The sequence below is a fragment of the Patagioenas fasciata genome, chromosome 5, assembly GCF_037038585.1.
Source record: "Patagioenas fasciata isolate bPatFas1 chromosome 5, bPatFas1.hap1, whole genome shotgun sequence".
Lineage (NCBI taxonomy): Eukaryota > Metazoa > Chordata > Aves > Columbiformes > Columbidae > Patagioenas > Patagioenas fasciata.
In genome coordinates, this window is record NC_092524.1 from 63,546,324 (window position 1) to 63,568,572 (window position 22,249).

Here is a 22,249-nt window from a genome sequence, read left to right on the forward strand (position 1 = left end):
TGTGAAACTACGCTCCCACTATTTTCCACAAGAGATAAATCTATTTCCCAAACCACTGGATTTTCACAGTGTGATTTACTAAAACCCAGAACACCCCAACACAGTCACCTTACCGGAAGGTAATACAATGACAAGCCATGCTAATAAAATTTCTTTTCACCTTGAGATCATGTAAGTGATGCCTCAGTTAAAGTACCTACCCAGTAACAACAACGTATTTGCCATCTGGCTGGTTCTTCAGCCGTTTCAGAGCAGATAGATGAACCTTGGCTTTAGTCTGGCCATAGAGCTCTACCTCATCAGGGAGCAGCCCAACTTCTCTTGCAACTTGATCAATGGGCTTGGGTACACACGACTGTGATATTTCAATATCACTTAAAGAAAGAGAGCAAAGTCAATTTATAAGTCAAAGACTTCTCACAAATTCCCCATTTTTGGACAGCATAAACTACAAACACCTAATCTATGTTTTAAAAGGGAAGCTTTAACCCCTCCTAGTTAAACGAATCAATCCCACTGATATTGGCTGCAGTAGAATAGACACATCCTCAGAGTTGCCTTTTTAAAAAAAACCCAAACCAAACAAACACTCCCACCAGTCTTCCCCTCATCCCTCCCACCCCATAAATGCCTTTTTGTAAGCTGTAGGTTATGTTCTCTTACAGTAATTTGTGTATTTTCAACTGCTCCTTGGGGACTTGACACCAACTACTCCTGCTCCAAGATGGCAGATTATTGCCATGTCAGACTGAAAATTTCCCAAAATACAACTGTCTTGCTATTTGCTAAATCAGCAACTATCTACCTGGTCTAAAAAGTCTGTGGAAATCCATGTTTACATCTCGATATTATCAGGATGACCCGAGCCTACTCTTCAACCTATGTCCCAGCACCACTGCAGGTCAGCTCTGCTTCCTTAGGAAGGCCTCACGGTGCTTTCTCGCTGCTTCTCTCCAAATTTCAATGCCAACTACAGTCTACATACATGTACACCCTGTATTACGCAAAGCTTGGAAACAGAAGTGAACACTGTGCCGCATTAATACTGCCAGTGGCTTCATTTGAAAACATTACCTTGGAACAGGCATCTTTAGGGTAAGCTGGTTATATTGGATGTTCCATTTTCCAGGCTGGAACTTCTCCAGAAAACGCTGTGCACTCTCCACTGTGCTCTAAAATGAGCATGAGAAAAGCATTACAGCAACGATCACTGTATGAACCATGCTGGATAACAAAGCAACTCAGAAAGGTTTTCCCCTCCCATCTGTCTCAGTTTGGGATTGACACAAAGTGCTTTGATTAAAGCATTCGCTAACAATTCAGAATGGAATTCTGCTCATAGTTTTCTTAAAGATAAAAAACATCCACCATGTCTACCTATCCATCTACCTCTCTATCTTCCAGTGTGCCGGAGTTTTTGGGGTGTTCTGTGCCAGCAAGGTTTCTTAAGCAAAGCAGGAAGCAGAGGGAGCTGTCTTATACTCTTATTCTCCTCTTTTTTATCCAATCACCCTACATATAATTTTAGAATTACAGCCAGAGAATTGCAAGACAAGCCTGTTTATCACTGTTATGAGAGACCACACTCAAAAAACACTCAATCAAAAAAAAACCTCTGTCCTAACATTTCCTTAAGGTTCATCTTCTTCCTCAGTTAACTGAATCCAAATTGTTTGGACTGGAGGTTGGAAATCCTAACCAGACCTCTGTAAGAGCAAGAAGGAAGCACCAGTTGCTTTGGTAGGTTGCTGATGGTCAGCAGCAACATACCCTGACAGCAAACGTAACAGCCTCACAGTGTCCACATACCTGCATTAACATGGCCACAGTCATGGGCCCAACGCCACCAGGAACTGGGGTGATGTAAGAAGCTTTTTCCTTTGCTGTACTGTACTCCACATCTCCTACAACTCTTTTTCCACTGGCCTTCGTGCTGTCTGGGGATTTAAGGAAAATTAAGTTAGGCATCACATTTCACCAAAACAAAAGAGGAGGTAGCACTGACTGAAGCTGAAGTCTTTCCCCCTGTTGGGGAAAGGGGAAAAAAAAAAAAAAAAGGGGAAAAGGGAAAGCTGAGCACCCAGGAAGCTGTAAGTAAAGATAAAAAGTTAAAATAACATTGCAAGTTAAGATGTTATCATCATACTTCACTCAGAGAGCATCAACAGCTCATGCAACATATCTTCCCATTAAGTGTGATGTATCCTTAGCCTGATCGATCTCCTGCTCCTTGAGGATCCAAGGATTTCCTCGGTGGCACATGGCCCACAGGGCAGCATGAGGTTGACTCCAAAACAAAGGCAGGGGGACCAAAGCACAGACCAAGTCTTATATCTGCACTAGTAAAACACTAATGGGACATTCAGTAGAGATGTCACCTGAACCATCTCTCACAGCTCCTGCTGTATTGCTCTGAAGGATTAGCAGAGTTTCCAATTTGGAGGAGAAATAAGCCAATGGTCTAGAAGAAGTGAGAAAAGAAACACAGTTGACTTGTTTAAAAAAAAAAAAAAAAGGCTTTACATTTGCTCTGTTCCACTTTGGAGGAAATCTAGACCTTACTATTAAATAAAATCACCTGCCTTTAACAGAAACTGCAGACAGAAAGTGCTGAGCTTTTCAATTACTCATTGCCATTCTAATGATGGACAAGTAAGTACTGCAGTTCCCAGAGATCAGAGTCTTGTCACAGCAAACCTCACAGGTGCTTAAGAGAGCTCCAGTTGAATAATCACCTCTCTCTCTGGCAAAAAAGAATTGCTATATCCTGCTGCACATGACCTGACAATTCAGAAGCAGATAAAGCACTTTTTTCCAGTGGTGACTTTTAAGTTTAGCCATAAAGAGACAAAATGCATCAGTAAACTAGCACAGTCACCTAAGGAATTTGCTGATTATAGAGATAACATACCAAAAAAACCCATACATTTAAGTTTCCTTGGAGTAGCAGATCCTCGTTTCAGATATGAGGACTCCAGGGAACTTTCAAGCAGTGTGAAAAACCTGAAGATAATTTTTAATGTTGTTACATTGAAATATATAAGCACATGTGTGAACAGAATACAATCAATAACTTTAACATACATTTGGTAAGGGGGAGGAGTGGAAGAGAAACCAAACTCCCAAACAGCCGATTGTATAAACACCAAGGAGGGAACAAAAGCAGCTTCTGCCAACATTAATTTTTAGTTGCATTGTTAGTGACAATTAGTAGCTTGGATGTTTTGGTGTGTTTGTGTTTTAAGCAACACTTCTTTTTGCTAGAGTTCAAAGCTTGAACAACACCACAGCTGTTAAATGGTGTTTCTACAGTCTCTGTCAGCTTTGCTGCCTGAACTGCAGATCAGTCTGGCCTTCCAGGCTGGAGACCAGTTTAATTAAGTTTGCAAAAGGCAAATAACATAATCATATTTTCTTCCAAGGATGCCAAACAGGCTTATCAGCCACCCTGGCCAGGGAGACTCCAGGCCCCAGAATGATGAAAACAAGCACTGAATTACACGATCCAAAGACAAACAGCCTAATCTGTTAGACAGACACAGCGATGAGTAGGAGCCAAACAAACCCCCGTTCCTGCCTCTGCATTCGCCCCTCACGCCAAGCACTGCTGAGCACAACCTGAGAGCTATTCAATTACCTTTAAAATATTCTTTAGAAAGAAAGCTCACACACAACACTTTCCGCCTCCCCCCATCGTTTCACCTTCTCAATATTCATCATCCCACTCTTAAAAAAATATATATATACTAGTTACGAAGAGTATCAGAGACACTATAAGCATTCCTAGTGCCTGTGTCTCTTTGGTCCAGTGGGTTCTCTAGCCAGCTGGAACACATCAGGGAGAGCATCCAAGGACTTTGAGATCAAAGAAGCAAAGGACATGCCTACACATACGGGATGAACAGGTACAACAATTTCCATCTATCTCCAAGACAGCTGCCTGACAGACAACCCAAGTGCAGCTTCTGGAGCAGAGCTAATTCAGTCCTACTCTCGCCAGACAAGGGCTGGGATTATGCCAATGACTTCCAAGCAAACTTGTGCTAATGTACATGTAACTGTAATGCGTTCTGGTTGATATCTGACTGCAAACACACAAGACCATACATGACCCTCCTCTATAAGACGTGACACCATCTCCTTGCAGTCTGTTTCTTTTTCTGGGCACCACTGGGAAAGGTGTTTCGAGAGGGGTCCATCACAATCTGATCTTATAGGCCTGTGATACCAGCTTGATTTCCAGATATAAACACAGCAAGTCAAGGCTCTCTGTATCTTCCCAGTTCCTCTGGTGTTTGAAGAGCAAGGCACCAAGATCCACAGAGGCTGATCCTCCTTTGCCGCTCTCATAACCCACTGTTCAAGGTTCCCTGCTGGCTAGAGCTGCAAAACCCCCCAGCAGAGAAGGACTTGGCACAGGGTCCCTCCCTCCACCAGGACTTGGGGAAACTCCAGAGACCACACAATCTCTGGGAATATCGCCTGCCCACACTGCTCTTGCTGCCTGTAGCAGGGCAATTTCTACAGGCCTGGAATAAGGCATTTGGAATACTGGCTGGACTAGCCCTCCAGCTGCAGAGAAAGACAAATGCACCCTGACCTGCTAAGTACAAGCACATCAGAGGCTGCCAGGTCCTCCAGCTGTAGCTCACATCTCCACCTAGGAGCCACCCGGCTGGATGCACTTACGGCTATATAGGGCAAGATGTACGACAATTGTGCTACTTCTCCCCTGCTGCATTCAAAGCACCATCACAGCTACCAACAATATTCTATCTGTACAGTAATGTAGCCAGAGAAGCTGGCAAACTAGCTGCCTTTCTTTCTGCCACAATTCTGGCACTGATTTCCCAAAAGATTCACCTGAAAAATTTTTCGCAGCCTATCAGAAAGGAAGATGCAGGAAAACTCAGTAGCTCCAGAAAAATCACAGAAAAGCCTGTGGCATCCATCATTTTGAATGACAATTTCCATGGTCCTCTGTCAAGCCCTTATTACCGAGTCCTACAATGCCATTAAGCATATTGCCACACAAAACTGGGTGTACGAGAAGCTCAGATCTCAGTGCACTGCCCCAGGCAGACTGAATACAAAGAAACAGGGATGTGTCCTCAGAGATGCAGTTCACATCAAGACTGAAAAAACAAAAAAGGTCGTACCATCATACGGCAGAAATACAACGGTATTTTGCTTGCAACCTGTAAGTAGGGGAGACTTCAAGCCATTCTGCTTCACGAAAATCAGCAGTGATCCTGTGGGTTTTGGCAAACTCCCTAAGTTTGGGTAGCTCAGCACAAATAGACCAAGCAACAAAGAGCAACAGCAGATGACTTTTTAATTTTAATTAGACAGAGGACTAACATTTTTAAATGCAACTCAGGGTCATCTTCGAGGAACAAGACTGCTGAACAGAAATTTCTTTACATTCCATTAAATAATGGCAACAAAATGACTGATTAATTATGAAAACTACCTTTTAAAAGCCTTGTGGGTGTAGCACAGAGATAGTTAGATGGTGACTAATTTTCCATATCATTCAATATCTGTAATTTGGATTTAAAATGAGATGAAAACAGAAATTGCCAGACTGTCTGTTCCTCCTCTATAATGAAGAAGCAGCTAAGTGAAAACTTACCCTAAAATCCATTATGTTCAAGCACTTTATTCTATGCCAGAGCCATTGTCACCAATATTCTTGCAGAAGCTGCTTTGTTTCAAGACAACAGCCATTCAAGAGAAGTACTTGAAGAGACTGCTTGCCATTTATATATTTCAAACAGAACAGCTTAATCAGATGTAAATGCAAAGGAATGACAGCAAAGCTGCACGCTCACAAGTGACAACAGCAGCAAGACCTCACTATGTAGTTGTGGTAAATTACATGGATAGTCTGTTAATATTTTCTAAGTCTCCTCTTTACTGATCATCAGCCTCACTGAAGGCAAAAATAGAACTGCCACTGATCTGTCTCAGGACAGCACTTCAGACCAACCTTTTTTTTTTATTCTGGCATCTTCAGAGGTTGCCATCATCACCCAAGACAGACTTAAAAGAGAAAGAAGTCTGCATTGAGTAGAAACACCAAGGAAACAGTATCCATGTGCTTACTTAGCAACTGTATTTATATACAAATAAACATATCCCCGCTCTATACATCACCCACGCACCTGGCACATGGTTAATTCCGCAGTCTATTATGATTGCACCAGGTTTGATCCATTCACCTTTTACCATTTCAGCTTTACCAGCTGCAACCACCAGGATATCAGCTCTACCAACCTATAAAAAAAAAGCCAATTAAAAAATTCTGTATCACACCAGCACTGGAAAAACACAGAGCTGCTTCAGCAGCAACTCAGATCAGCTTCAGTGGCAGCGAAACTGTGTGCTCACCAATTGCCATGGGAGGGATGGAAGGGCATCAGCAGCAGTTGAAGGTAGCTAGCAGTTCCTTGGAACGCACTGATTCCTGCAGCCAGAAATTATGGCCTATTTTCACACTCCTACCCTGAACTGTTGCTAGTCAACACTTCACAACCTCCTTTGAACTCCTCCGTGATTCCCAAGTGGATCACACAGACTACTTTTAGATTAAACTAAAGCCTTCTGCATATTCTTATCTTCCTCCCTTCGAATATCCCTGCATATTCAGCTGCTCTTTTCAGTGCTAGAAATACACCCAGCACCCATCAGACAGCAGCCAAGAACAACCCCTGCACAGAACTCAAAGCGGCATCTCACTTGTGGCAGCGCTGCCTTGTTGTTTAAGACCAGGACTGCACGTGGCTCCAGGGAAAGCTGATTGCAATTCAGCACTAATATTTATTCAGACAGCACTCGGTAAATGTCACAGGGCTGGTCACAAAGCTGGTGCTAGAGACTCCAACTAAAGCTCATTGTCACTTCTTGCACTGCTTCATTCATGTTTGCTAAGGAAGCTGCTATCCCTTGAATTTTTTGCTTTTAATCTTCAAGGGAGATAAACTATTTTTAAGATTTCATTAAGAATTAGCACTTCAACTGTTAATCAACCTAATGACAGTCTTATTGAACAGCAACTTAATGGCACGAAGCACTGCAGTGTTTTTGATCTTCCTTGTGAGCTATATTCAAATACACCTACCCTCTCTTTAGCTGTAATACTTTCCTACAGAGCCTGGCAGTGTTGATTGCTCTACAAAATCCAAGTAGGTGGCAGTACAGTAACACACTATTTCTGTCACTCTCACTGCTAAAGAGGAAAATGGTACCAACTCACAATCATAGAAAATAGGCTGAAAAAAAAAAAAAACCCAACCCAATCAACCTGGAGAAAACATTTGATCTAGCATTTCCCAGCCATTAAAGCAAAAGACTACTTGGTCTTTTTGGGAAAAAACAAAAATATATGCTGTCTTGCAGGCCACTAGTTGGAGATACGAAGGGGAGATTAAATTGTCAGCACATGCTTAAAGAAAACAAAAATGGTAATTTTATTGTTATAATTCAAAGCCTCTAATTAAGGGTCAAAAATAATCAGGATCTTTTTCCAGCAGAAGTATTTACAAAACCATTCAATGAGCAGGACTTGAACCATTTCAGATTAAAGACAACCCAGACTTAATGACTTAGAGTAGCAATATACTGAGTAGCAATGTGCAGTGGGCAGCACTGGCTTGCAGCAGATAACTACGGCCTCATGCATCTACCCTGTCCTCACCTCCTCAGCCAGTGTCGAGGTCTTTGAATGGCAAGTGGTGACAGTTGCGTGATTCCAGAGCAGCAGGTCGTGCATGGGAGCACCAACGATCTTACTGCGTCCAACCACAACAGCTCTTTTCCCTGCAACCTGGATGCCTGCATCACAGAAAGTTAGAAGAAAGTAAAAACAGGTCATTGTGCATTTTAGCACCAACTCAGACCACTCTGGAGTCTTTTGGTCAGTTTAAGTCTGGCTCTGGTCCTTCACAACACGATTTTTCTTCTGGGTTGTGTGTGATGTGGAACGAGATTGGGAGGGAGGAAAGAAGGACCGGTTTAAAACCAGCCCTTGTCCCACCTGAAAAGGCAGGGATGAGATGTGGCATCTCAACACAAGTTTCAACATGAAACATAGCCTTGCAAGGTGCATAATTTCTCCTCTTATAGAAGACTACTGCACTCATGAACAACGAATGGAAACCTCCTTACCTGTCTGCCTGATAAGTTCCATGCATCCCTTTGGTGTACAAGGAATAAAGCAGTCTCCAAGGTCCCCTCTAGAGAGTTTCCCAGCATTGATGCTACTTAAACTGTATTTTGAAAGAATAAAGGCCAAGTAAGATTCCTAGCCTCGTGATCACCATTCAAAAGAAAAAAGCTTCTTTTTGGAGAAGCTGTCATGCTCTCCGGGGCTGAGGTCAGTTTACCCATCTACGTCCTTCTCAGGTGCAACAGCATTGGTTATTTTTTCTGTATTGATGGGCTTATCAGAGTCAAGAGGCAGCTGCACTATAAAGCCATGAACAGCAGGGTCTCCATTCAAAGCGTCAATGTGCTTGAGGACCTACAACAAATAAAGACCGAAAACCTAATGGCTGATAAACCGAAATATAAGTGATGCAAAGCAAAAAGCACCATCCTCTCTGGATTAACAGACACTCACAATATGTTTAGTTTTTCCACCCAAGAGTATAAACAACTCACTTTTTTTTATTTTCAGAAAAATACCTGTTTAAGTCTCTAAATTTTACATTGTAGTATTCTAGTTTTCTTTTAAAAGTAAAAACAAAAATCTCAGCAGGTTTCAGTTCTTTTTTCATTAGTTAATATCTATGGGCAAGGAGTCTTTTTTAACGAAATGAGAGGGCAAATATAAGTTCATCTCTTGAGTTCAAAACCAAAATTATGTATTCTTTCCTTACTGCCTGCATTACTTACGTCAGCTTCTGTTGCTGTGTTGGGCAGTTTTATGTGATTGGCACTGATCCCAATCTGCAAATGAGAATACCAACAAATTATCTGATTTCTGAATTGACATCAGAGATTGATCTGGCTATTCTCTCAGTCCAGCCCAGCCATATCTATACTGTCATATTTCCTAGGCCTGTCTCCTGTTGCTACAGTCCCGTTATTTGGAAGTACCATAAATGAAACAGGGTGCTTTGCGTACTTAGACTGGCCCATACTTCAACTGTCCTATTCACCTTTTACCTTGAACAATAACAGGAAAGCCAGAGGACCATCACTTCAGACACATGTAATCTAAGAGATGATGACACAAAAAGTGGCACCAACCACGCTGTGTTACCTTGGTACCCCACTTGGCTACGTGTCAGGTTACACATCTGTACTGTTTCCTTAAAACAAAGAATTCGGGCCAATGTTGGTTTCTTCAATACGGGCAAAGCTTAGACAGACCTATTCGATTTGCATCTGTTTTTTCATATTCAGATTTGACCTACTATAGGAGGGTAAAAAGAAATATATAGAGTTTGGGCATCACCTCAGCAGCAGTCTTCAGCTTCACTTTAATGTAGAGGTTCGAGTCATCCCGATTTCCAACCTAAGGATGAAGAAACAGAATAGAAACCGAGTCACAGGCTGAGATGGGCTTAACCCTTAGCTTCCTTGGCCAAGGAGACAGAGGTATTCTTCAATAACTGTAAAACACACTGACAGAGGCTATAAGTAGCTGGAGCTACCAGGAAAGTGTTCTTTCAAGAAGACAAGTTGTCTGATCTGCTGCATAAGCACTATTTACACCTGTTGGAAACCTTAGAAACGCAGTGCTCTCCAAAGCAGAAAACACTGCCTGCCATCTCATCTGAGGAAGTTAAATCTCTAGCTAATTACCATGATCAGCAGGTGCTGATAACATTCAATTATCTGATTAAGGCTTTCAGAAAAGTTGGGCCTCTGATACCCAGGAATCTTAATTTTAAGCACATATTTGTGCCTTGATGGAAAGATTTCTTCCACTGCTGTTTTGAACCCTGAGAATTTTTCTGCCAAATAAAAACCAGCTAAACAAGAACAACGTGACGCACAAAGAGAGAGCAGCAAGAGCAACAATCGCCTGTAGTTTTTGACAGTGTTGGGTGCTTACAGTACAACTGCATTTCAGAAGGCTACCTGCATCATCCAGAATGTTTTGTTAAGGGTAATACTCCTTGTAACCATAAGAAAATGAGGGACAAATAAGAAAAAGCTGATAAGCAAACTCTTGAAACCCTGTTCCCCTGTATTTGGGAGCTATCCCTAGTTCCCACACAGATGACAAGCTGCAGGGGTTACCTGATCACCCAGCACACACTGGTTCTTCTTCTCCAGGGTTAGACAAAGGCACTGTCTCCCCTTTAAATTAGTCTGCTGGGTTTATGACAATGTATGCCTCATACAGGGCAGGAAAGAAAGAAGAGAGTGGGCATCAGGAGATGTCAGCAGACAGATCATGTATATTGTGCAAAAGAGGATATTCCTGACTACATGACAAAAAAATAAGCATTAAATGATGTATTCTTTGAGCTCAGAATACACTAGATATCTCCCAAGAAAACAGCACCTGTTGTGTGGGGTGCTACATATCAGAAACAGCTAATTGCCCTGACTTAAATGAAAAACAGACAGCTGAGAATATGAGTATTGGGAGACGAGCTCCAAGCCCAGAATGTCTGGTAGCTCACCAAAGTGTCAGAGAGCCAAAGAGCAAGGAGGTTGTAAGGACTCTAAGGCAACCCAAGACTGAAAACAGGCCAACCAAGAAAAAACTCCAGTTACACTACAAGGCAGCAATTTTTGAAGACAGTTTACAAGGTCAGCAGTTCAGGAACTTCCATCAAAGCATCCCTTACTAAATTTAAATAAAAGACCTTCGTCCTTCCTTCTAAATGCCTGAAGACAAGTCTTCTGTAGAGATGATATTTTTAAAGCTAATGGAAAAGAAAACTACACAAATAAAAACCAATCCAACCACAAATAAATTTGTTCCTGGCACTGAAGAGGAATGGGACCTTTGTGTACTACAGTGGTCTCAGAACTGGAATACAGAGACAGGTACCAAGAGCTCTTCAGGAGCCCAAAACACAGAAGCCACTTCCCTAAGCAGCTGCTTACAGTCCATCAACACTTTGTGGCCACACTGTTCCTTCCCATTACATGACACTTGCTACTGATGGTCACCTTCTAATCTCAGCACAAAGAGTTTCCATTTTTTACAGCTGCAAGGATAAAAAAAAAAAATCACCTTAATTCTGCCAAACACAGGCCAAACCCCTGTACTGATGAGAGCTTCTTTTCCTCCACAAGTGTTTCTGTGTAGACTCCAGCACCTAGACTTCTGCCAGACATCAAATTCAGCAACGGGATTTTGCTCCATCCCCTCCACTCAAAGTCTTCTTGGCCAAAGGTGGTTTTGGTTGTTTTCCCCCATTTCCCACCCTGCATCTCTCTCCATGTTCTGTGTAATAAACACCTCATTTCAAAGACTTCTGGTACAAACACATCTCCAAAAGCTGACAGAATTTGAGGTTCACATAAACAAAGAGACCTTGACTAGAGTCTACAAGCACTGGCTTCCTCTTAAAAGGCAAGAAGCCTGCTTTCACCATAATGTTCAGAGAACTGCAAGGGTCTGATGAAATGAAACAAACAAAAAACACCCCAAACAAGCAAACAAAACCAACCAACCAAAAAAAACCAACCCCAAAATGTTTCTGTGCCCCAGTACTTGGGGAAAAGACATCACAGAACTGTGTTACTATCCCACATTGGACTCTGCTCTTCTGTCCCTTATAAAATGCTACCATCAGCTGTGCTTACCATTGCAAAGCAACACAGATTTTTCTCTAGTTGTCATTAAAGAGAACAATACCTGCAAAATCGCGAGTCCTGGTGTAAAGCCCGGAAATTTCTGTTTCATCTCAAGTACTTGCTGCTTTAGTCTCTCCCTCACTTGCCTGAAAAGGGAAAAGAAAAAAAAAAAAGAAAAAAAAGGTAGAAGTTAACCAAGGAGCTGAATTCTCACACACTGATAACTCAGGAGTTGGAAAGATCAAAAATGCACAGACTGGCAAACACATGTTTATGCCTTGAGTACACAAGTCCCAACAATCTCCAGATAAGATTAACATCCCTAAAAACACTAAGACACTTTGAAAGATTCAAACTTTTTTTTTTTCTTTTCTAAAGTCCACATTGTGCTTCTTAACCCTCCTCTTCGTGGTCTCAGTTAAGCCCTGGTACAAAACTCAGGTCAAGTCTTCAGTGAAGACAAGTTTAAGGATATAATTACTAAAATACAATTTTGAAAGGGGAGCACGAGAGGATTTTAGTTAATCTAGCTCAGATGTCAACTCATATCCAGTTTACTATGTGATGTTTTAGAGATAACAGATACCCATCACTGATAAATAGAGCTCAAAGGCCACTGTCACCACCCTCCCCAGACTTGCACTCCTCTCCAATTCCTCAGCCACTGTCTGGCCCCATGTGCATGATCTTTCATCAGGGAAGGCGGTGAGAAAGAGGTCCCGGTGCCAGGCCCAGTGTGCTCTTTTGAATTTGAAGTTCTGCTGTGTGCAGACCCAGCACCACTTGTTCTGTCTCCCCACCAGAGGCAGTCGGGACTCAGAGAGAAGAACTGATCAGTTGTGCTCATGGTGCTGGAAGGAGGCTGTGGCTCTTCACTGTAAATGTAGGAGATACTCAGAGGCAAAAGCCAGGAAAGCAAAACTCGCAGGACAGTAGAGGCTTGACAGGTCTGTCCTTCACGTGATTTCCAGCCTCCATCCCACCCACTATACTCGAAGAGAAGGTGCTACCATCATGCTTTGCAAATTTGCCCTGCTTCAAACACCCTACCATTTAAAACACAGGTGTTCTCCTTGTGCTCATTTACCCTCAAATCAATATCACAAGGTCTGCAGCTTCTCAGCTGGAAATGGACTTCCCAAACTGAAGAAGATGATGTTGGTGCCAGTTCATCAAAAACACAAACAGCAAGGGTATGGGGACAGAGCAGGAAGCTGATGCCAGCTGGGAGGCTGCAATTCCTTCCATACAGGGAAATTCAAGCATGACAGTGAAGCCAACTCTGCCCTGCAACTATGAGCTCCGAATCAGAAACGCCAGAGGCAAGAAGGGAACATGGCTCTGCTGCAACCCAGCAGCACTGATCCCAGGGGAGACTTGCAACTGGTCCAGCCAGAAGCAGCCCGGAGGCTGTTCCAAGTCCCATCTCAGGGGAATGACACAGCCTCCTGCTTCATCCCAAATCCTGCATCTCTCCTGCTGCATCCCGAACCATGTGGTCAGAGTAATGCTGCACTTGAAGAGCAGGCTGAGAGTATTCAGAGGTGTTTGTGTCTGGCCAAGCTGTTCAAAGCCTCTTAACAAGCTTTGGTAAAAGAGGTTGTTTTCAACTTTACTTTAAAAGTAGCAGTTCCTAGGCTTCCTTTGGCTATCACCTCTGTAAAAGCCTTGACACTAAGACTGGCTGAGGAGTTCAGAAAACAGTGTCACAGCAAGCCTTGTCCTAGCAATTCCTCATGCTCAAGTGACAAGTTCATCTGCCATGTAGTAAAATCACCAACTCCTTATGCTCCAGCTGTAAGCCCCAAGGGAAGGCACCAAATGTGCAGCTGCAGACACAACAGGGCCTGAGCTCACAAGCAGCTCATAACAACAGCACAGCAATCTCAGGGTCAGAAACCCACTGTACGTGGCCTGAGCCGGTGCTACAAGCCAGCTACTTCTGAGATCAGCCTCCTCAGTTCCATTAAGGAAGGCACAGCACTGGTTTGTGTCCTGCAAACAAAAGACATGCAAGCAAATGTGAAATGTATCATAAGTTATGACCTAGTAAACCCTTCATAAGGGACAATCAACTGGAACAGGTCTCATGTCTGGGTTTTATTTATAATCCAGTCTTCTCAGCGGAGCAGAAAACAGCCTAGCCAAGAGTCCACTTTCCCTCCAGCCTCTGCAAGGCAGGGCTGTGGCGCTTTCACCCCCAGCAGCCGTGATTGTTCACACATTACATTGCTGTCATTTTCTGTAATTAGGCACTAGCTCACTTCCCCTTCAGCTACAGAAGAAAGGTAACACACACCAAGTGGTAGTGCTGCCAGCGCTGATTTGCTTTAGGAGACTTGAATCAAGAAATCACTTGTTAGACAGCCACCTAGTGTTAAGTACCACTGCTCTCCAGCTACCAGAAAAGCCACAGTTTGAGAGAAAACTTAAGGAAAAAAAAAATAGTTAAACCCTTGCTTTAACTTTGCGGTCTTACATATACATTACTCAATAAACTTTGCAAGCCAGCATCTATTTAGCAACAGTTTGCAAACTTCTATTGTGGACTTTAGTTCTTCACAATGACAAAAGTTCATATTGATAAACCAACACCACTTTTTATTAGCTGCATGCCTTCAAATGTAAATTTGCAATTGTACATGGCTGTTCCTCCAAAAGCCTTCCCTCTGACGCTAAGACCCCTCCCGAGCTCACATTGTTCCACAAATTCACATTGCAAACAGAAGCCCAGGGTCCACACAGGTCAAGGACAGCACATGGCTCTAAGCACACAGTACAAAAGCCAGCTACAAAGATTATAAAAAAACCTGTTAGCCTTTCTTTCTCTGGGCTGCAACAATGAGCTGAATTTAAATTTATTAAGCTAATTTCCCAGAAGAGCAAAGGACAAACCACACTCCTTCAGCTCTGCTGTGAAAGGAGAGGGAAGCACGGCTCCCATGGCAGAGTCACACCTATAGGATTCTGTACATGCAATGGCTCAGGTGGACAGAGGACACATGGCCATCACAGTATCACAGTATCATAGTATGTTTGGGATTGGAAGGGACCTCAAAAGATCATCTAGTCCAATCCCCCTGCTGGAGCAGGAACGCCTAGGTGAGGTCGCACAGGAATGTGTCCAGGCGGGCTTTGAATGTCTCCAGGGAAGGAGACTCCACAACCTCCCTGGGCAGCCTGTTCCAGTGCTCTGTTACCCTCACTGAGAAGAAGTTCTTTCTCAAATTTAAGTGGAACCTCTTGTGTTCCAGCTTCATCCCATTACTCCTTGTCCTATCATTGTTTGCCACTGAGAAGAGCCTGGCTCCATCCTCATGGCACTCACCCTTTATATATTTATAAACATTAATAAGGTCACCCCTCAGTCTCCTCTTCTCCAAACTAAAGAGCCACAGCTCCCTCAGCCTTTCTTCATAAGGGAGATGCTCCACTCCCTTAATCATCTTTGTTGCCCTACGCTGGACCCTCTCCAGCAGTTCCCTGTCCTTCTTGAACTGAGGGGCCCAGAACTGGACACAATATTCCAGATGGGGTCTCACCAGGGCGGAGTAGAGGGGAAGGAGGACCTCTCTCGATCTACTGACCACCCCCCTTGTAATACACCCAAGGACGCCATTGGCCTTCCTGGCCACAAGGGCACAGTGCTGGCTCATGGTCATCCTGTTGTCCACCAGGACCCCCAGGTCCCTTTCCCCTACACTGCTCTCTAATAGGTCATTCCCCAACCTATACTGGAACTTGGGATTGTTCCTGCCCAGATGCAGGACTCTACACTTTCCCTTGTTAAATTCCATCAGGTTATCCCCCGCCCAACTCTCCAGCCTGTCCAGGTCCCGCTGGATGGCAGCACAGCTTTCTGGCGTGTCAGCCACTCCTCCCAGCTTAGTGTCATCAGCAAACTTGCTGATAGTACACTCAATTCCCTCGACTAAATCATTAATGAATATATTGAATAATATTGGCCCCAGTACTGACCCCTGAGGCACTCCACTAGATACTGGCCTCCAACTGGACTCCGCACCATTGACCACCCCTCTCTGGCTTCTCTCTTTAAGCCAGTTTGCAACCCACCTCACTACTCTATTGTCTAGACCACACCTCCTCAATTTAGCTGTGAGGATGCTGTGAGGGACCATGTTAAAGGCTTTACTGAAGTCAAGGTAGACCACATCCACCGCTCTGCCATCATCCATCCACCTTGTTACATTCTCATAAAAGGCTATGAGGTTGGTCAAGCATGACTTACCCTTGGTAAAGCCATGCTGACTGCCCCTAATGACCCTCTTATCCCTTATGTGCCTTGAGATGACACCAAGGATAAGCTGTTCCATTACTTTCCCAGGGACAGAGGTGAGGCTGACCGGTCTATAATTACCCGGGTCCTCCTTCTTGCCCTTTTCGAAGACTGAATCATAGAATGGTTTGGGCTGGAAGGGACCCCCAAACCTCATCCAGTCCAACCACCTGCCATGAGCAGGGACATCTTCACCCAGATCAGGTTGCTCAGAGCCCCATCCAGCCTGGCCTTGAATGTTTCCAGGGATGGGGCATCTACCACCTCTCTGGGCAACCTGGGCCAGTGTTTCACTGCTTCACTGTTGCAAAAAACATCTTCCTCAGGTCTAATCTGAATCTCTCTTAGTTTAAAACCATTACCCCTTGTCCTATCATAACAGGCCCTTCTAAAACCTCTGTTCCCATCTTCCTTATGGGCCCCTTTTAAGCACTGAAAGGGCGCAATAAGGTCTTCCTGGAGCCTTCCCATCTCCAGGCTGAACAACCCCAACTCTCTCAGTCTGTCCTCCTAGCCAAGCTGTTCCAGCCTCTGACCATTTCTGTGGCTCCTCTGGTCCCTCTCCAACAGGTCCACGTCTGTCCTGTGCTGAGGGCTCCAGAGCTGGATGCAGGACTCCAGGTGGGATCTCAAATGAAGATGATCCCAAGCTGTGTTTCTGTCCCTTCTGTAACAGAGCTCAGGGTGTACATAAATATTGCTAAATGTATGACCTGGCAAATACATCCTTCAGCGACAAGGATGCTCTGGAAGAGGCCTGTCTCCAGGGGTTCGGTGTCGCTGCCTGGATCACAAATTTCCCCAAGGTCTCAGGAACATGCATCAGAAATGCTCTTGCTCTAGCTCTACAGAAATGGCCATACAAGGCTGATGACCTTCCCCAGGTCCTGCACCACCTTGGTCAGAGATGCTGTCCCTACAGCCATTCCTCCTGGTAGCCTGCAGCTCTGCCACTGCTCGCCTTCTGTTGTCCCTATGACAAACAACTGCAGTGTGGAGAGACAAGCTTCTCCTTCTCCAAACCACCACAGCACCATGTCTGCAGTAGCAGACTGTGAAGAAGCTGCAAATGTGCCACAAAACATCCTCCTGGCACCCCAAAGAAGAGACAGAAAGGGATCTCTCCTGGCGGGAGTCACGGGTTGGCTGTCCCCAGTGGAGTGGCCCTGGCATGGGAAATTACTTGGGAACGTCTGCCTGGATGCTGCTGGACATTCAACCAATGGCTCCAGTTGCAGGAAGACACTGTTTAGAGAACAGAGCTGGAATCTGTTCATGAGTCTCCTGCCCTACCACTGCATGATCCTGACACACCATCATTGCCTCACGGTGGAACTGCCTGTTTCCTTCTATCACTTCCCATGGTTTTTAACCACTCTTTTGGTTGGTTCAGCTCAAATACTCGTCTGAGCACACTTCAGGCCAGATAGATGCTTTTGCTTTTTTATCATGTCCAGAACACCAGTCCAATAAGGGCCACAGAACAGCCGAGCTGAAGAAGCAATCATCCATAGGGGATGGGACAGGCAGCATTTTAGGAACTTCTCAAATGTGGCTGGCTGCCAACAGAAAAACAGACCTTAAGTTTCACACAAAGCTGAGTCTTCAAAACTTCCATAGGAGAATTTGCCCCAAATATGAGTTACAATACCACAAACTGTCACAACCGGCTTCCCATGCTGCAACAACAATCACGCCAACCAGGTCTGCATCTCAAAACAGATACCGCACCCAGCTATCAGGGGATTTAATCAGAGGACAACACAAGAGAAATAGATAAGGAGTCAATCCACGTTTGTGGCACTCCAGACAACACTCTAGTTCATCTCTGCAATGGTCTGTCTTCACAAAGAGTGATATCAAGATTCCTTCTTTCCACAAAGGAGACATGGCAGTCCCCTACAGATTCTTTCCCTTCAGACCCTCCATTTCCTTGTTATCTGGTGCTGATATGCACAGATCGCAGCAATGTGGCCCTGTTGTCCATCAATGTCCTATCCTAGCTTGTAACCTCTTTGGAGCACGGTTCTATTTTCAAATTCTGTGTCTGTACAGCACCTGACACAGGGGGTTCTTGCTCATATTTGGAGCCGCTCGGTGGCACTGAGCTATACTAGACCACACAGAACACTTTAACTTTGCACAGCTGCAGTGTGGTACCTTCAGTGTCTGCCTGAAACATTCTGGGTAGGACCTCGTAAATGACAACTCACAGACCAGGGAATTTTTTTAAGTTCAATTTCGGTAAGAACTCCAAAAAACTTTTGAGGTTCAGCCTGAAAAAACATAAGAGTTGTCTTTACTGCACTGTTGACTCCAGTTCTAAGTTTAGCCCCATCATCGCTATATCCAGTACTCCAGAGGTACTTTAAACTCAAAGCACTACCTGGCCTGTCCCTAGGGGTTGGGCAGGGGGGGGAGGGTGTTGAGCCCTCCCTGCCATCACAACTAATCAGCCAACTCATCCAGACCAGGAATCATGGTCCATTCCGGGTGCTAACAACCCATCCAAACCAAGCCAGGCGTTTCCAAACCTGAGCCACTTCAAGTGATAACAAACAAACACAGTGGTCACTGCAGCAGACATAAGCTGTAAAGAAGAGCCACTATGAAGTTTTGCCCCAAGTATCTATTTCAGATACAGAAACAGAGTATTTTTATTTTAAGGGAATAATATTAACAAAAAAAGGGCTGAGAATACTGTATTTTGATTCCCCCCAACCCTCCATAAACCGCTATTTCTGTGCCTCTTGTTAGTCATTTATTGTACTGTTACACAACAACTCACCTTTTGCAACTCATTTGCCAATAAGGGAAATTTAATTTGCAGCAAGATCTGAGGCTGAATTACTAAACAGCCACTCTGAGAAGCAGAGGAAAGGCACTTGGAGATAACCAGACAGCTCAGGGTGATGCATAAGCCACCTAACAGCATCTTTCACAGACTGTCCAGGTATAGCAGGTTGTTTCTACCAAAAGAAAGCAGCCTTAGCAAGAGAAGCATTAACACAAAAATCCAACATGCATCATGATCCCTGCTAGCCTGTATATTCTCCTTCCCATGCACAACATAACTGCATTTCTAACCTCACAGGTAATATTCAAAGCCACTAAAAATGTCTATTTTCCTTCGTACCTTTCTGAGCCTTCCAAGACCTTCTAGGTGTGAACTAGCTTTATCTCCTCAAGTTTTCTTTATTTATAGAGACAAGGAAGCTCTCTCCTTCTCTCTCTGAAAATATTCTTTTTACATGTTTCACAAAAATAAGAATGCCACTGTCTACCTGATTTTTGTTTAAATAACTGGTACAGCTCTGAATTAAGTATTTTTTCATCTCTCTTCAGGGAAGGGGTGCTTGGTGGCAGAAGAATAAAGTTCACAATACTTAGGAGTTTTGGTTTAAAACACACACAGAAGCCCAGAATTATGTAGCTGGAACGATACTTGATTGATTCACCTCATTTGTTAATATTTGACTGACTTACAAACACTTCTCTCATTTAAAGGATAAAGTCTCGAAAAATGCCCTCTACAAGATAGTAACTACTTTGCAGTTGATGTAAAGTCAGAAACACTCCCTTTCTACAACAGGCAGTTCAGTTGAAAATTCCTAGAAAAACCACATGCCTATCACTTCTGCTGCTGCTACCAGACTCTTGGCTTCGAGATGAACTCTGGACAATGAGAATCCTCTGGACCAGCACTTCTCTAGAGGGTCTGGAAGGAAGGGATGGGTATCTGCAGGGTGGATACCCCATTTTCTCATGCCTCCTTCAAGTATTCCACTAGGAAAAAGTAGAATTACTTAAGGCTCATTCTTGTGGAGCACACAATGGTTTTGTCATACCAGACATTAATACAGCAGAAATAAAGGAACTGAAGGAGCACAGCTGTACAGCTGCAATTATATTTCTGTTTTGTGTTGTCTTCACGTCAACACCTGATGCCCTTGGAAGACAGGCTTCAGCCAAACATCTCAGAGCTGTGCTGGAAATGAAGCAATTCTTTCTCCTGTATGTGCCTATGAAAAGCTTATGTCTCTTCACAGGCATTAGCACATCATGATGGTCCTCATCTCTGAAAACCACTGCTACTATAACACAGAAAACAAACAGAAATTAAAAAAAAAAAAATCACTACTGTATCTATAAATTTATAGAAAGCAAGTAACGCAATACGCACTGCCAAGGAAGCTAGAAGTTTTAAGGTGAATGCTCACAATACCTCCAAAACACACTCACTGTAGACAAGCTAGCACCTTTCCAGATTTTTAGTCACTCTAAAATTGCAATAACGTGTAGCTTGACAGGAACTACTACACTTGAGGGACACTTTTTATATCAGAAAAAAGGAAACCTGCAAGAAGCAAATCATGTAAATACCACCAGCACCACACACAGGCATTGACGAGCATGCTGGCTCCAAGACTGCCAAAAGCAGGTGTAAGGAAGCACACAAGACTGAGAGACTGCAATACTCGAGTGGCACTGGCGCAAAAATTACCAGGTAAAAACCATGCAAGCAGCCTTTCATCATGGCTATTCAGATTCAAGACGCATTAGGCCTGCTTTTTAAAGCTGCTCCACCGATGAACAAATGTACATATGTCGTAGATGAATTCAAACTTACACTTGCTGTCCAAATTCTCTGGTTGTAGAGAGGAGGTACCCAACAAACGTACCTAAGCAAACTTTGTTTGCACTGAATATAATAGAAATGTTACTCTTTGCTAAACACTGCATTTTTCTAGGGTTAGTGACATTCATTTAGCTTTCTTCCAGATATGTATATATAGCAGCAGCAGGAAAAATCAGCAAACTGAAAGACACAACGCAGGGTCACCTACACTCAGAGCTTGCCAGCTACGTAAAAGCTGAAAAGCACAGGAAAATCTTCTCCTTTAAGGTCTGCCAAATCTTTCATATACCTTCGGCAGGACACCTGTGATCATTCATCTTAACATTACCCAGCACATGGGTTAATTTATCTTGTTTTAAAAAGGAATGACCAACACCTGTACAGCAACACACAGACCATACCTAAAGCACAGGTTCCCAACTCCTGCTCGTAAAGCATCCCAAGAGCACGGCACAAATACACCAAAACTCTAAGCCAGGCAGCCTCTTCACACCTGCCTGGGCACTCATCTCAGCACAGCGATGCTGAGGGATCGCAAACTGCTCTATGGGGCAGATGCTGGATGTGCACACCCTGCGTGGGCTGCTGGGGAGCGATGCAGCCATGACGGCACTTTTTCTAGAGATCTTTAATACTACCTCCATTTAATAACTCCCACAGTTTCCAGCCAGGAGGGGGTGAACTTTGAACTCAAGGTAGTGAAAAAGCTTTAGGCTGTCTTCAAATCGCTTCATAAAGGCGACCGAGCCAGAGCAAAGGCCACCACAGCCCCATACCCCGGCCAGGACGGGGCTCCCCGGGGCACCCCCCCAGCCGCACCGGGTTCCCTCCCGATCGCGTCCGCCCCGCGGTTGCGTTTCCCCGCCCGAGGAAAGCCCCGCCGGGAAGGCCGGCCCCGGGGTACGTACTCGGAGACTATCTTGCCGCTGAGGATCTCGGCGGGAGCCATGGCGAGGGCGGGCAGGCAGCGGAGCACAGCGCGGCTCCCGGCGCGTCTGCAGGACGGACTGACCCCCAGCTGCCCTGCTCCGCGCCACACGTGGCCCCAAACTTTCGGCGGGGGCCGGCAACACCGCGCAAGCGCTGCCCCCGCCCCGGAGGAGAGGGGCACGGAGGGGCGGGCAGGGGCTCCCCTCACTGCAGCGGCTTGGGCACGGCTGTACCGCGTCTCCTCCCCTGTCCTTCCCGCTGCCCTGAGGCGCCCGCCTGCTGAGGGGAACGCGGCGGAACGGGGAAATGGCGCCGAAACGCTTCATAGGCTGCAGCCCCGGCCTTTCCTGGCGCCCCGCTCTGCGGAGGAGGGGACTGGGCGGGCAGGGTTGGCTGCAGTCGGAGGGCGGGAAGGGCGAAGGTTGCCTGCGGAGCTGGGGGTGCTGCCCGGCGGTGCGGGGGCCTGGCAGTGCCCGGCTGTTGGTGCTGGGCCGCTTACCGGCCGTGTCTTAATGAAAATTCCAAATCAGTGTAAGAATAATTTGTGTGTTTTGTGTCCTGGGGTAGCACTGCAGTGCCATTGAGAGATCAGTTCTTCCACATTTCAACACATT

The 22,249-nt window shown here is 44.7% G+C and overlaps 1 protein-coding gene across 1 annotated transcript in view; it reads right to left on the minus strand.

Moving 5' to 3' along the window:
- MTHFD1 (methylenetetrahydrofolate dehydrogenase, cyclohydrolase and formyltetrahydrofolate synthetase 1) overlaps nucleotides 1–22,001 on the minus strand; it is a 44,561-nt gene extending 22,560 nt beyond the window's left edge. Inside the window, exons 1-11 of the mRNA XM_065839299.2 lie at nucleotides 21,614–22,001; nucleotides 11,831–11,915; nucleotides 9,464–9,523; nucleotides 8,899–8,952; nucleotides 8,388–8,524; nucleotides 8,170–8,270; nucleotides 7,700–7,836; nucleotides 6,168–6,279; nucleotides 1,810–1,937; nucleotides 1,075–1,172; nucleotides 201–374 (exon numbers count right to left, since the gene is read on the minus strand). Of these exons, the coding sequence (XP_065695371.1) occupies nucleotides 201–374; nucleotides 1,075–1,172; nucleotides 1,810–1,937; nucleotides 6,168–6,279; nucleotides 7,700–7,836; nucleotides 8,170–8,270; nucleotides 8,388–8,524; nucleotides 8,899–8,952; nucleotides 9,464–9,523; nucleotides 11,831–11,915; nucleotides 21,614–21,654 (1,127 nt within the window). The 5' untranslated portion in view covers nucleotides 21,655–22,001. The remainder of the gene's footprint in view (nucleotides 1–200; nucleotides 375–1,074; nucleotides 1,173–1,809; nucleotides 1,938–6,167; nucleotides 6,280–7,699; nucleotides 7,837–8,169; nucleotides 8,271–8,387; nucleotides 8,525–8,898; nucleotides 8,953–9,463; nucleotides 9,524–11,830; nucleotides 11,916–21,613) is intronic.
- Nucleotides 22,002–22,249: the final 248 nt, after the last annotated feature.